This window comes from Mobula hypostoma, chromosome 3 (assembly GCF_963921235.1).
Source record: "Mobula hypostoma chromosome 3, sMobHyp1.1, whole genome shotgun sequence".
Taxonomy (NCBI): Eukaryota; Metazoa; Chordata; class Chondrichthyes; order Myliobatiformes; family Myliobatidae; genus Mobula; species Mobula hypostoma.
The window spans coordinates 147,515,849-147,532,199 of NC_086099.1; the positions used below are offsets into that span (position 1 = coordinate 147,515,849).

A 16,351-nucleotide genomic window follows, 5' to 3' on the forward strand; every position below is an offset into this window, starting at 1 on the left:
TCATTTTCCTGAATCCTCGTGATACGATTCTTGTATTTCATTTGTGGACACTGTAAGGTCAATCTGTTCCTCTGAGGAGTGTGTTCGCTTACACTGTTCCGTCCCAGACTTATTCCTGACTTCAGTGCAGCGGTTGTCTGTGTTGTCCTAAACTCCGTTGTGCTGCCCCTGAGGAGGCCTGTCCTCCCCCAACTATATCCAATACAGTGGTAAATATGTGAACGTGATCTCAAACACAGTTAAAGCCAAATCATTAAAAGTATATGTGAAGGAGTTAAATATCATTTTAAAGGCAAAAGAAACCAAGGGATATGGGAGACATAAGGAGCAGGATACCGTATTTTAACGATGTGACATAATCACCTCAGGCTCAAAGGGGCCAATGGTATTTTCTTGCTCTTAAGTTATTTTTCTAATGTGCCTGTAATATTTCCCTCCTTAATATAATGTGTCCTAAATGAAAGTTTTCCATCAGTATTCAATGGAAATGTATTCGTCATTGGAATACGCGACGAACGGGAAAGGGAAATTCCAATGCAACAATCCAGAAATAGAGGGGAGGTGCTTGATGCCTTTGTGACCTTAAAAATATTGTGCAGAAACAGAGTTTTGGCTCAAAACGGGACAGGATTGGGTACAGGAAAGCTGACAGGAAAGCTGACGGATATACATTTGGTTAAAAAAAATATTTCCTTTGGAAAATGCGTAGGCAACTCTAGAACAATATGCTTGGCGAGAAAGGATTTTCTCCTCTTACAGCTAACTAAAAAAATTAAAAACATGTAATTTAGTAATTACATATGAAGTTATTGTGGGCTTTGCTTTAAGAAGCCGATAACAGGTTGCTGGATCGCCGGACGTGAATGCGATAGAGGGCCGTCGTTTGCCAGTAAGTTAAATTTACCCCGACAATGGTTAGCCCACCGCTTCGAGTAACTTTCATTTACTGTGCTCTCTGCGCGTTTGCATTGGCAGACGCTTGTTCTTTTCGGAAATAGGTATTTTAAAAACTGCGATTGTGTTTGCTATATGATGAACGAAAGTTTTCTATTTTTTTTTTACATGACGGATATAAAGCCCGGGATGGAAGACTTAACGGACAAAGACCGTTTGAAAATGGAGATAGAGCAGCTTAAGAAAGAATTACCTTTAGAGAGGATGCTGGTAGGGGCTCCTTCTTACTATGTCAGAGTATTGCAATTTCAGTTCTTAAATTTTCTGCCGCTGTTTTGTGGAGTTGCAGCTATCTGGTATCTCCACACTGTTAAGATTAATGTTAGCAATTCCAAACATCCAATTTCCTACCAGTATTCTTGAATCTGATTAAAAACCAGCAATGCAAGAAACAAATTCAAATTTGAAGCATACTGTGTAATATATGGTGTACCAATAGTTCAAGCGTCACACCTAACTATGAACTTCTGTCCTAAGGACTGTTCTATCACATATGATATATCCACGGAACACAGATTTGAATGAAACTTCTTAATTATAGGCCTGGTGGTGCTTTTGCTTCTTATTTGCAGTCGCCATAGTAATTTTACAGGAAATTGAAAATAAAAATAGAAGTTTCCGGAATATATGTAGCACATTAGTTAAACCACACCAGCCTGGCCATCTGAAATAGTGCCAGCAAGGCCAGTGTAGTTATTACTCTCACAGCTTCAGGAGAGGGAGGAGCATCTGCAGATCTTCAGGTCAGCCAATGAGGTAGCTTTGGAAGTGTGAATGCCTCTGTAAGATAGGAGATGCTGCAGACTATTTTACATTTCATCATCTTTCAAATAACAATGCAATAATGGCTATATAGTTTGTTTTAGTGGCATTGATTGACTGTAAAACATTGAGAGGGACAACAGAATTCTTTCCTGTTCTAATGCAAATTATTGAAGCAGGATCTTTTATATTCTGGTAGATAGTTCAAAAAGATGGCACTCTTTGATGGTGTAGCACTCAACCAATGCTGATGTGAGATGTCAGTTCAAATCCCTGCTTCTTAAAGGCAAAGATACTACCTTCTAGGCTGTAGATTGCTAACCCTCCCTACATGTGTACATTGTCATTTGTTTAAGTTCTATGAAGACTCCATTTACCTTATGGCACTTATGGTTTGGCATTGAACTATTTCAGGTATCCAAGTGTGCGGAGGAACTGAAGGATTACATTGAATCACAGTCTGCAGAAGACCCTTTGGTAAAGGGGATCCCAGAGGACAAGAATCCTTTTAAAGAGAAGGGGGGCTGTGTGATCTCATAAATCAAGCACAGGACTCAAATATCTGGTCCACAGCCTAATGATCATTCTTACAATGAACCTGATAGATGCTGAAATTTGAAGATGAAAGAATAGGTTCATTACATGGATGTTGAATTTAAAAAAGACATTTACAAAATAGATTGGACATTAAAGGGGAAGAATGTTGGCGGGGAGGGCAGAGGGTCAGTGGAACTACAAGTATTAAGGAGATGGGAAAGATTGCTGACAGGGAAGGACCTTGAGGTAATCAGATGAAAAGATTGTAGAAGTATGGATGATTGCAAGCAAAGAAATTCATGAGTGGGGGTCAGCATCATAGGAGAGAATCAAGGGATGGGAGAAGAATATTGTGTGGATCAGCCAGGATCTCATTATGGAAAGGATATGGTTGGGTGTGATTTTTTTAAACAAGGTGTCAATTGTTGGAGGTCAATCATAGAAGTAAAACCACACAGAAGATATCAACAGTGGAGGAAGTGGGGTGATATAAATTATCATAAACAAAAGAAAAACAACTTAAAAGGAGGCATCTAATTGGAGATATGGGCAGCCCAGTAAATAAAGGTTGACTCCCTTTAATTGTTGCTAAATTGGGCCTCAGCCTCTGCTTAAGACCTGCTCTGGCTCCATCATCTTGAGTATCCTCAATGTCTCATGCACCACGAGGATCTACACCTTATCTCTAGAAGTCCACTGCTGGTGCAGATGAGATGAGGATATAAAAAAATACTATCGTGTGTCATCTATAAATGTTGCAGATCATGATATAATTTATAGTAGAGTATGTTTTTTTAAATTTTGTTTGAGCACATACTGTATTTGATCAGGAAGCTGAGTGTACTTTCATGCTAGTTTGAAGAAATGCCATATTTTCTGTGCAACAAGTTAAGAGATTAACAGGACCTTGAGTTAATGTCCCTTGATTGTACTTTGATTGAGTAGTACTTCTCACTATTGCATTGACTGGTCCACCTAGATGTTTCCTTTTTGCTTAAGAATTCACTCAAAGTGTTCAGGACTACTTTTATTATCCCAGACTCATTATCCTTCAGAGGGTTTGGGCAATGCCTCTGCAATTGTAACTTCTGATCCTTTCAACAACCTGGGATGTTTCACATCCATACCTGGTGACTTATCCACTTTAAATGCACTCAGCTTTTCTCCTGCTACTCCCTTCTCAATTTTCAGCAGCTAATTCAATTTCTATAACAGTTAAGCAGAATCTCCTTCAAAGTTAAAGAAACTATTTAATTTGGGCATCTCTCCACCCCTTTCCTTCTCAGTCCTGAAGAAGGGTCTGGGCCGGAAATGTCGACTGTTCCTCCCCAATTTTGTGTGTGTTGTTTGGATTTCCAGCACCTGCAGACTTTAGTGTTTATAAAGCAATTATTTAGTTTTGTTTAATTTGTTTTTCTGGTTTTTTATCTCTATCCTCCCATCTTACCCTATTCATATGCCTTTTGAGAACCTCTAAGGCTATTTTGACTTTGCCTTTATTTCATTTTCTTATCCTCTATTGTTTTTCTGTACTTGGCCTGATTTCCTGACACTTCTACCTCTGTGTAAATATCTTAACAATTTATAACATTTCCACTCTCTGATGGTCATAAGTGAAATGACATCTCTATTATTTCTTAATTCTAATCTGTCAGCTTCTGTTTTGGACCATTTAAGGATGTCCTTCTTGTTATGCAACATTCCCCTTAATCAACATTGCCACTTCACCTAGCTTTCTGTATGTCTTTCCTGAACTCCTCGTGTGTAAAAAGACTTACTACCTAGCCCTATCCTCTTCTACATCAAGTCACTCTGAAGGTATCTTACCAACTTCATGTACTGTATTTACATACATGTATCATATGTTGCTCTTCAATCTTCGTGTATTCTTTCTTATCTGATTCCATCAATATTCTTCTCTAGTGGAATCTACCATAGCTTAACCTGTAGCCCAGATTGATGACCTTCTGCCCCTCTTCAGCTGGTCAATGTAGCACAAGCAGTTCTATGCAAGATTGGCTAAGTCCAATGTCTTTGCTCTGGAAGCAATTCTGGTGTAGAAACTGTTAAATCTAATGAATAGGCTGAATGAAATATGAATAAAATGGCAAACTAGAAAGGAAAACAAAAGAGACAATGAACAATAAATCATAGCAAAGACCCACAAAAGTTGTGAAAAAGGGCAACAAAACAAGAAAGGAATAAAACAAGTAGAATTACTGAACAGAGTCCGGCTTGAGATATCTATGTATTATCTGATAACGATTTTGTTTACAAAGGGATAAAGATATTTTTATGGCATGGATGATGAACTACAAAATCAACAACAGAGATTAAAGCAAAATACTGCAGATTTTAGAAATCTGAAACCAAAGCAGACAATATTGGACATTAACAAATGGGTTATATATGCTCAGCCAAATTAAAGGGGAATTTGGCATCAGGTTAGTAACCTTTCAACAAAAATGGGGGGAAAAAATCAAAAATATGGCAAATGAAAACACCTTTGCTGAGAAAACCAGATTTTTTTTCATGATAAGCATTGCTGGAAGAGAGATGGTGGGAATTAATCGGTAGTATAAAACTAATGTAATAATGTAATAAAACCATGTATGCACATAATAGACCTGCCTGGCTCAACACTGATTTCAATAAACTGAGACAATAATTCCACAATTCCTATTGCAAAGTCACTTGTTCTAATATCATCACTTCCCCTTGCAACAGCTTCAGCTTTTATATCTTTTCCTGCTTTCTGCATAACAAGCGGTGTGCCACAGGATGTAGTGTTAAGGCAACAAACAGACAGTTTTTTAGAAATGACTTGGCTGAAGCACTGGAAGTGTGGTTGCTAAATTTGCTGATGAGATGAAGGTAACTAAGAAAGTGATATTTGAAGAGGACCTATGGAGGCTATACAAAGTTGTAGCTGGGTTAATTAAGTAGTAATAATCTGGCAAATGAAGCATGGTGTAGAAAAATGTAAAATTTTCCAGGTTTGAAAGGAAAAATAAAAAGGAGCATGTTATCTGAACAGGGATGAATTGCAAAGGCTTCTGGGTTTCCTGGTGCATGATGTGCATGAGACTAATAATTGCAAGTAATTAAGAAAGGACAAACAATCTAGGTTTGTATCCACTGGAATTTCGAAGACTGAAAGGGGATTGAAACATGTAATTTCCTGAGGTACGTTGATGGGGTGAGTGTGGAGAAGACGCTTCTTTTTGAGAGAGAACGGGAATTTTATGGGAAGGAGAATTGCATACAAAAGTGGGGAGGTTGTGCTTCAGTTCTGCAGGGTATTGGTAAGATCACTTATGTAGCATGATGTACTACATTGATCTTTTTAAGGAATTAAGCTACTGTGTTGGAAACAGTTCAGAGAAGCTTCACTGGACTAATACATATGGAATGGTAGACTGTTTTATGAGGAAAGGATATACAAGCTAAGGTTGTATCCACTGGGATTTAGAAGACTGAGAAGGAGCTGAAACATCATGAAAGTTCCTGAGGCATGTTGATAGGGTGGATGTGGAGAAAATGTTTCTTTTTGAGGGAGAATCCAGAACTAGGGGAAACAATTAGAAAAAGGCTGTTGATTTAAGACAAACTTAAGGTGAATTGTTCTTCTCAGAGTTCTGTGTATATTTGGAACTCCCTTAAAAGGCAGTGGAAGCAGAGTCTAAGAATTTTTAGATTAAGATTGTCGTGGGTAAATGGGAATTTACCCACAAGTTGAGGTGCCGGTGAATTCAGCCATAATCATATTGAATGGTGGAGCAAACTTGAGGAGCCAGTGACCTACTCCTGCCCCGTATATGTGTTCGCATTTGGTCATGTGAAGCTATATTCTCTTTTTTAACTCTTGTAACCTTTTGATGATATTACCGCCTGACAAAGTGATGACTGACAACATACTGCTCTGCTTCTCCAACACTCCCATGGCCCCACTTTAAAGAACATTTATTATCAAAGTATATATGCTGGACACAACCTTGAGATTCGTCTTCTTGCAGGCAGCCACAAAAGAAAGAAACACAATAGAACCGGTTTAAAAAAAACCCACATAACAAAGACTGTCACACACACAATGTGCAAAAAAAAAGAACAAATCATGCAAATAATAAAAAAAAGTAAACAAATAAAACACAGAACATAAACCGAAAGTGAGTCCACAGCCACTGAGCCAGTTCAGCCCTGAGGCGAGTGAAGTCAGTACAGGAGCCTGATGGCTGTAGGCCACAGCCACGGAGACAGTTCAGTCCTCCTGAGGCAAGTGAAGCCGGTCCAAGAGACTGATGGTTGCAGGGTTAGTTCAGTGCTGAAGCGAGTAAACCTCGTGGAATCATATGGTGAACACTAGTTCACTCATCCTCGATGATTTTAATCTTGCTCAATGCTCTAATCAACACTGAGTTATGGGGCCAACCACAGGTTTGCCTTTTGCCAATAGGTCTCAATACAGCATCTACCCCGAGCAATGGCCACCCCGGCAGAACCTACACTCTAGTGATTCTAGTGGCCGAGTCCCGCAGGAGATCGCAAAAGTGCCAGATCATTTAGTTTGTTCAAAAGAACATCCTTAAAAGGGAAACAACAGCTCTCTGCTTATCTTGTATGAACCACAGCTCTTTAACTTTAAATGTCAGGAAGACCTAAACTAGTGTTGGGCCCCCATCATATTTTCCACTCGTACTATTGTTAAAGGCTGAACCAGACTTTATGGAGTCTCAGCATCCTGTTGATTTGAGTTGTGTTTAATCAGAACAAATTATATCAATACAGAACTAGCTTTGACTTATTGCTAGTGGAAAAAGGCCGGGGGGAGGTTAATTATTACCAGGGCAAATTATTCTATTGTTGATACTCAGCAGGTTAATGTCTGTATGTCCAGTGATCAAAAACTCATCTCCATTTTCCGGTCCAGCAGTTCCTTCAGAGCAGTACCCAAGTGCCTTTTCTTTCTCACCTCCTGTTGCCTTTATTGGCAATCACATAAGGCAAGGTGATGACTGATGACACATAGCAATACTTCAGAAATCACCATTTAACCAGTGATTTGCAAAATAGCAACATTTACCAACTAAAGTTACTGTCTTCTTAGAAAATGATTATTAAAAGTATTCCTAATCATTCTTGTAACTTTTAAAGTATATATAGATAATATCTTACTATCTTCTCAAACATCACAAACACAGGATAGCTTATATAGTAATCTGAACAGAAATTCAAAATGCTCCTGGGAGTACAAAGGCCAAATGAAATAATTAACAACTAATTAATGGGACATTCTGAGAGTTTAGAAGTAATAAAAGCCGAAATAAGAATGTAATGATCATGTCTAGCAAAATGTAATAGACAAATTACTCTGAAAATGATAGTAAGCATATTTTAAATAATGAGTGAAACTTCAATTTCAAAGATTACAATGATCAATTAAAAATAATGCTTTCATGTTTATAAACCAGATTCCACTGGTTTCTTTACATATTGTAATAGTTTTTTGAAACAGATATATCATCCTTAAGTACAATGATAAGCTTATGGAGTTTGCTAAGAGTGGTCTTGTGAAATAATGGTAAATACTACTCTTTTACTTTAATTATTACCACAGCTTTTCACTTTATTCCTCAATTAAAAATGGTATAACAGTGACTGTAAAAGCAATCATTTGTGCAAATATTCAGAACTGCAACTCAGGTTTGGGGTAAAATCTATTATTTATGGGAACTGGTTGCTCTGAAGGCCGGATTTATAGTAGTTGCAGGATAAAGCCTCCGAATACTTTCCACAAATATTTTAATGATGGTGATAAAAAAATTAACATAAAGCAATATAATTGATGTTAGCTGTGTGAGAAAACAGTTCTCCCTCACTCTTGAACATTCTACAATAACATTCAAACTAGAGTGCTTGCCTGGACTTGACAGGCCAAATGTCACAATAACTAAGTCAATAAGTAGTAAAATAGTCTCTACCTTAATCAGAATCAGAATCGGGTTTATTATCACCAGCAAGTGTTGTGAAATTTGTTAATTTAGCAGCAGCAGTTCAAAGTAATACATAAAATAGAAGAAAGAAAAATAATAATAAATAAATCAATTACATTATACAGATATTGAATAGATTAAAAATTATGCAAAAACAGAAATAATATATATTTTAAAAATGAGGTAGTGTCTGAGGATTCAATGTCCATTTAGGAATCACTGCTACGACTCAGGCCTAGGGGGCCGGCCTCGGGCACGATAATGGACTCTCCACTTCTCCCTCTCCCTCATCAATGTGTTCAGTTCATCTACATTAGCCGTGCTGCTGTCTTCTAGGACGGTGTTGACAATAGTCTTCGGAGGGTGCCCAGGGTTCATCCTCCCATGCTTGGGCTCCCATATGATGACTAGGCTGGCAGGTAGCTCGGAGTGGCGTAGACAGTGCCCTGCTAGTTGCAGTCTTCTCACCTGGATTTTAGTGGTGAGCATCGGCAGGTCGTCATAGAGCTTGACGTTCATCATGTGCTGTTGCCAACTCACTTCAAGAGCCATCTGGAGCACTCGTGTATAGCAACCATCTAGAGACTATCGCATAGTCCTGGTGACTGTCCACATCTCACATCTGTACGTGAGAATAGCAGATTATGATGGCATTTAGGAATCTGTGATTATGTAATTAAGGAATAAGTAATGTGCATTAGGTGTGTCAGTCCTGGGATCACAGGTTGGAAGCTTATTTCTCTTTCTCTTTACTGTAAGACCTTGAAGCCTTGTTAATGCTCTTGGCTGTAATTTACCCTTTCAGCTTTCTGCTTTCATTGTACTTGTCATATCACTTGATTAGATCAGCAGTTGGTGTCCTGCAATGCTTTTCTTTAGGTCTCATTTGATCTCAGTCCTTTTCTCTCATCATTTCACTGGCCTTTGTCCTTTTGTTCTGCTCTGTTCAGCTCTGTTCCCTGTATTGGAGCTTCTCTGTATTTCTTCTCTTTGGTCCTGGCTCTGAACTTGTTCCTTCTGCTCTATCTCTTCTTCCTATGACAGCCCAAATACCACCCAAACCTGATCTCACAAATATCAACTAGCAGATCAGCAGTATCAACTCTGTTGCTCAATCACCTTTGGTTGTAGTACTTTCACCTCTGAGTCAGAATGTTGTTGGAGACTAAACCATGTCACCTAGATTTTACTACAGTTCTTAAGAATGGTACATCACTGGAGGTTCTACATATGACACAAAACACCTACAGTACCATCTAGCCATGCCCAAGCTGTTTTCTTGGTGTGGTCAACATTCAACCACATCAATACAACACAACTGTTGCTCAGAGGCCTTCAAATCAGTAACGATTCCACCTCCAATGAATTTTCAACTTTGAGAAAACCAAGATACCACATTATTTTAACAGTGTTTGCTTCAAAGTTCAACCATTTTCCTCTGCTGTCTAATTATGTCCCAGGCTCCACTCCATCCACTACTACAATTCCACACTCAAGTCCTAGGGATCAATTTCACCGATCTATTACCTTTAAAACTATAATCCAATCCTTCACCGGTCTCCTGAATTGAGCGGGCAGATTAACTATGTATGCTTTAGGCAGTTCATTCTCAGTGAACTAGAATATGTACCCCATCTCTACTGCTCCAGTTGGGCTCCTGGATCAGTTCTGCCCTCCTTTAGTTACCTGATCACTAGGCAGCTCCTCTATCAGCTGCTGAAATAAAACAGTTGGGCACCTGGACATCACATTTCCCCCATTGTTTTAATACTTTCCTTCTCTTGCCTCCAGGATAACTTTCTCCTCTTCTGGAAGAAGTTCTATTGTATCTTCTGAATTTTCCTCTCCTCCTCAAAATCAGTGAATTAGCCTTGTCTAATCTGCTGCACCCCTGCTTGTTCCTCAGTCTAGTACTTCCCTCCCCTGACTTGAAACAAAACTTCACTCTTCAAATAGCTGCAACTTTTCGGGTGTCCAAGCAAGTGAAGTTTCACTGATCTGCCATTTCAGCACTTCCAACTAGGAAATATTTAATTGTGCCCTTATCACCAACAGCCTCCAGAATGAGTTGCAGTGTTTTCTCTCCAGAAAGTGCAACACCCTAAGCTCTGCTGCCATATTCTGTTCTGCACCAGATTCTATTCATTTACCTCCTGATATACACTATTCAATATGCCTGTTTCCATCTCAACATCATCTGAACCTTTGCCCTCCAAATTTAACCATTTCTATTTAACTACTCCATGTTTTGGAGTACCTGCCTGCTTCTACTCCATCATTGCCTTTAAATGGTTTGATGCTACCTTCTGGATTTCACTACCACTTTAAAACTTCTTCAGGTACCAAGACCTTGACTATATCCCTGGTCACCTCTTGTCTTCAGATTAAAGTGCCAGTTTTGCTGATGCCTATACAAAAGCATTGGATGAGTTTTTTTTAAATCTTAAAATTATTAAACAAGTGCATGTTGTTATAGACACAAGAGACTACAGATACTTGAACATTGTTTTCTGAGGCTAAAACTAGATACTCCACTTCAGTAACTTCAGTTGCATAGCTCATACATTGAACTGTGATTCTTTTTTCCTTGTTTTGCTATGAATTATGTCCATCTTTATCGCTAATATTCATTGACAAGTCTTTAAAGGAGTTTCTTTGGCAAATCCTGTTAGTTTCAGATGTCTAAGGAAAGGATATCAAATCTCTTCACAGTCTTGATCCTAATGTGGACGCCCAGTGTTGAATTTCAGAATATCAAAGAAAGATTTAAATGAACGTGTTACCAAAGCACACTCTCAGAACTTAGGTTAATGGACAATTAAAGAAATAGTCCTTTAGGGTCTGAATTAAGTGGATGGTGTAGTTCTTGGAAACAAATAATATGGTAGCCTGCAACAGGACATGGAGCAACATTAGTGTCCAAAGCCATAAGTACCCCAATCAAGAAATCTCATGCAAGTCTCCTATCATCTTCAATGACAGCACCATCGTCCAATATCCTACTATCAACATCTTCAAAAGCATTGAAGGATATGGTCCTAAAGTAGGTAAATGGGATTAGTGTAGATGGACAAAAAGATTCATGTAGACATGGTGCGCTGTTTTTGAATTGTTGTACTCTATAACTTTAAGATGGTCAGTCACTGGAAGGGTCAGATTATTACCACTCACACATGACTATATCAATCATATCAAGGTTATGGCTGCAAAGGTAAAGATTGTTGGAAACCCTCCAGTTAATGGCTCACCTTAAAATTCTCCACACACTCCATGTGGCTGCTCAAGTTACAAACATGATGGCAGACCTACTTTTTGTCTATAAATATGCTAGATCATCAGCATTTCTTCATTAGTGCTTCTGCCAATTCGCACCAATATCCATTCTGAGAGTCATAAGCTGGAGCAGCACAGAAAGAGCCCATCATAAGCTGATCTACCTTTTAGCCCATCAAAGCTAATCCTATTTTCCCACGTTAGGTCCATATCCTTCAATGCCTTGCCTATATAGTCAGTCAGTCGGTGGGTGCCGTCCCGAATCCAGGGTTTGCGGCTATGCACCTCCATCTTCTTCAATGCCTATATAGGCATCTGTCTAAATGCTTCTTAAATTCACTTGCTGGCCCTTTTATTAGGTACACCTGTACACCTTGTTAATGCACATATCTAATTAGCATATCATAAGGCAGCAATTCATTGCATAAGAACATGTGGACATGGTCAAGAGGTTCCGTTCAGACAAAATATCAGAATGGGGACAAAATATGATCAAACTGACTTTGAACATGGAATGATTGTTGGTGCCAGATGGGGTGGCTAGAGTATCTCAGAAACTGCTGATCTCTTGAGATTTTCATGCACAACAGTATCTAGAGTTTACAGAGAATAGTGTGAAAACCAAAAAAAATATATATCCTGGGTGTGAATACCTTTTGCTCCGTCATCTGTTCTGATCTCTCTTTTTAAAGAGAGAGATCAGAGCAGATGGCAAGACTGGTTCAAGCTAACAGGAAGGCAACAATGACTCACATAACCATGTGCAGCATGCAGAAGAGCACCTCTGAATGCACTGCATGCTAAACCTTAAAATGAATGGGCTACAGCTGCAGAAGACCACAAACATACACTCAGTGCCAGTGTGTATTCGAGGTACCGAATAAAGTGGCCACTGTGAGTGTAATTATTGTATCTGATTCCACCACATCCTCTGGCAGCGCATTCCAGATAATATAGATTCCAGTAAGTTACCTTCCACCAACAGAATGCTTCAGACATAAGTTGTACATTGAGAAGTCAAATTTATGGTTGATTATTAAGAAAAATGCAGCTTTCCTCTGGTCTGGACATTAAATTCCTTTTCTGATCTGGAGGAAAATTTCTTTCAAATGTGCTTCACCTCTGGAGTAATGCACACAGCAGGTTGGTGATATAGTGGATGGTGAAGAAGATTATCTAATTAACAAACATCCCTACAGTGGGATATTGATAAATGGGCTGGGGGATGGCAGGTGGAGGTTAATTGGGATAAATGTGAGGTGTTGCATTTTAGTAAGACAAATTTGGGCAAGACTTGCACAGTAAATGATAAGGTCCTAGGAAGTGTAGAACAGAGGAAACTGGTCACCTACCTACTGGATTGAACGAGTACAGAGAAAATATATAAGGATTTCATCAGGTCTTGAGGACCTGAGTCATAGGGAAAAGTTGAATAGGTCAGATCTTTATTCCCTGGAGCATAGGAGAATGAAGGGAGTTTTGATAGAGGTATACAAAATTATGAAGGGTACAGATATGGAAAATACAAGTAGGTTTTTTTCTACTGAGGCTGGTTGAGACTGGAACAGAGGTCATAAATTATCGGTCAAAGGTGAAATATTTAAGGGAAACCTAAGGGGGATCTTCTTCACTCAGAGAGTGGTGAGAGTGTGGAATGAGCTGCCAGCAGAAGTGGTAAATGTAGGTTTGATTGCAGCATTTAAGAGAAATTTGGATAAGTACATGGATGAAAGGGGTATGGAGGGGCTATAGTCCAATGGAACCAGGTAGAATAACAGTTTGGCATGGACTAGATTTGCTGAAGGGCCTGTTTCTGTGCTCAGAATACAAGCATGTCCCTTTAGAAGAAGAGATGAGGATTTTTTTTTAACTACAAGGTGGTGAATCTGTTGAAGTCCTTTCCACACATGGTTATAGAGGCCAAGTCATTGGATATATTTAAAGTGGAAGCTAATTGGTTCTTGATTAGTAAGGATGTCAAATACTTTTCCCTCTAAGTTGCCCAGGTGCACTGATGCGCTGTAACTGAAATGCTCCCGCGCACATAGCCTTTGTTGCCATGCAGCTGGAATTTTCAAATTATACTAATATAATTTTGAAATCTATATTCATATAATTGTGAAATACCCTTTAATTAATTATGTTAATGAACATAATCCATAACTTTGCTAAATAAATGTATGACAACTGTTACATCGAAACATTCTAGAGCTTCAAAGAATTTATATTGTTAATATTTCAAGTTACAACACTGTTACAAATTGTAACAACAATAACACAATGGAAGTTGGTAGCTCATTGTTAATAAACCACCAGTGCGATTTAGTCAAAATATTATACTTTTGTCATTGTTCCTGTCAGTTGTTTTTATTGCCTGACATCATTTTCTTGTGTTGTGAGTTGTGGGTTGTGTTTGTTTGATGTGAAAAATTCTATATTCTGAATTTTATGGTAAGTAATTTAAAAAATATATCATAATTTAATAAGAATTAATAACTAGAAGTTTGTTAGAACAAGGTAAAAATTTATTTCAAAAAATTGTTTGCATGACTGTGCTTATTTTATTAAAACTAATTCTTTTGACTTACCTTATTAAATGTTTCAAATAATAATTATTTTTAGTATTCTCAAATAATAATATTTATTTTTAGTAAAAGCAAAAATTAACAAGTTACAGTCACAGTATCTTGGTGATACCGTTTATTGGAGTGACAAAGTGAAAGATCTATATGTTCTGTTGTTGATACTGCATCTATAATTCAATTCATTCAATGTGTGTGTAATCACTTAGTTAATAACTTTCTGATGATGAGCTTTTCAACTTGTTACCTTTGGAAATGCAACCAATTTTGAATTTTGAAAAAGAAGCTGAGCTACTATTATGAACTATTATAAATGAAGAATTTGAAGAGCTGTCAATTCTTGTTGACATCGTTGGAACATTTCAAGCTTCTAGTGCTGATTGCGAACATGGATCAGTCCAATGAATTCAGTCAAATGTAAGTCCAGAAACAGACTAAAAGTGGAACATTTGGATAATCTCATAAGATTAAGATGCATTTTTCATCTGGATATGAAATTAATCCGCACAATGTTTATAGAAAATGGATTTGTAACAAAAACATGAGAAAATGTTTACAAAATGTGAAAGATTTTATTTGTGTACCGTATTTCATTATATCTTTCAATTAATAAATTAACAACAGAAGTATGTGATTTTTCAATTTTCATTTTAAATATTCATAGTATGTTATTTCCAAAAAAAAACCATTTAAAGAGCGCACAGTTTTCAGGTCGTGTAAAAATTTCCTGCTCAAAGCAATGACTGGTCCGCACTGCTGTAAAAAAAAATAGGGAGAAAGTGTCAAAGGTTATGGGGAGAAGGCAGGATAATGGGGTTGAAAAAAATAATAAATCAGCCATGATGGAATAGGGGACCAGACCTGATGGTCCAAATAGACTAATTCTGCTCCTATGTGTTATGGTCTTATATCAACTACTCTCTTTACCTGCGCAATATATATAATGCAACAGGTCAGTAAGCTTACATCTCCTTTTCTCCCCCTTCACCACAGAAACAGCCAATGAAAAGAATAAGATCAGTAATGTTGTAGAAATACCATCATGTCTACAGTTAATTTGCACTCCATCCTGAATTGCAATTAGTTCTTCCTCACTGCTGGAATTTCCAACCCAGCACCAACAAAGGAGAATAAAAGTACTTCTAGCAAACGGGCTGATCTTAAATGAGACTTTGCCAACATTGCATGCACCATGACAGCTCAGAAACAGAATTACAATCAGAATGAGATTTTATATCAGTGGCATATGTCATGAAATTTGCTGTTTTGCACAAGCAGTACATTGCAATATGCAATAATAAAAACTATAGATTACAATAAGTACATGTAAAAAGGAAATTTAATTAACTACATATATGTAGTGCAAAAAGAGAGGTAAATAAAATACTAAGGTGGTGCCCATGGGTTCATTGTCCATTCAGAAATCTGATGGCCAAGGGGAAGAAGCTGTTCCTGAAACCTTGAGTGTGCATCTTCAGTCTCCTGTACATTCTCCATGACGGTAGCAATGAAAAAAGGGCATGTGCTCGGTGAAAGTCTGCTGACAGAATGGAAAAGGTACAAAGCAAATTGAAAAACTTGGAAGATAAAACTTTAGCAAGTAACCAAATTAAATTGCTGGTGGAATAGCATAAGGTGGCAGTTAATATACAATACATTGCATCCAGAACTTAGTGTCCAGACATTGTGTCAATGTGAGGTTATTCATAAAACAGGTAAATATTTCTAGAATTCAGTTAAGAGTAGACTTCGGTTGAAATTAGAAACTGATAGAGCAACAAACCTTTTATATAAAATTTACATTTGCCGTGACAGCTCTGCTTACAGTGCCAAACTAGTTTTATTGAAGCTTGGTGTTCTTTGTAAACTTGCACAGGCAAAGTTATAGGAGCCAAGCTCAATGCTGGAAAGTAATTTAATAGTATATTGATGATAGTTCCTGTTTGGAATCATTAAGTAGTGATTTACACACTAAACTACAGAGAAAATTTGTACTTAACTGTTATAGAGCCCGTGGTGTTGATTTGCTGGTAAATTAAGATCTATGTTCAAAAATATCAGCCCTGCTTGGTGGTAGTGCCTCATATGACATTAATGCCATTGCATAATCGCAGTGATTGGTCAGTGCAAACCCCAAAGTTCAAAATTCAAACTAAACCTGGCAAAATCACAGCTCCAGACATTCCCATACCCAGCAGGTGTCTGGCAGGACAAAGCAGGTAGTAACTGGCAAGTAAGTCTTCGGCAGTATCC

At 37.9% G+C, this 16,351-nt stretch overlaps 1 protein-coding gene across 2 annotated transcripts; it reads left to right on the forward strand.

Moving 5' to 3' along the window:
• The first annotated feature begins 635 nt into the window (after positions 1-635).
• Positions 636-14,712, forward strand: LOC134344298 (guanine nucleotide-binding protein G(T) subunit gamma-T1-like). 2 transcript variants are annotated; one of them, XM_063043836.1, is made up of 3 exons: positions 636-889; positions 1,069-1,164; positions 2,131-14,712. In XM_063043836.1, the coding sequence occupies exons 2-3, from the start codon at positions 1,084-1,086 to the stop codon at positions 2,254-2,256; spliced, it is 207 nt and encodes a 68-aa protein (XP_062899906.1). In that variant the 5' UTR covers positions 636-889; positions 1,069-1,083; the 3' UTR covers positions 2,257-14,712. The 2 variants fall into 2 exon arrangements, with proteins under 2 accessions (XP_062899906.1, XP_062899905.1); XM_063043835.1 differs by having other exon boundaries at positions 1,078-1,164.
• Positions 14,713-16,351: the final 1,639 nt, after the last annotated feature.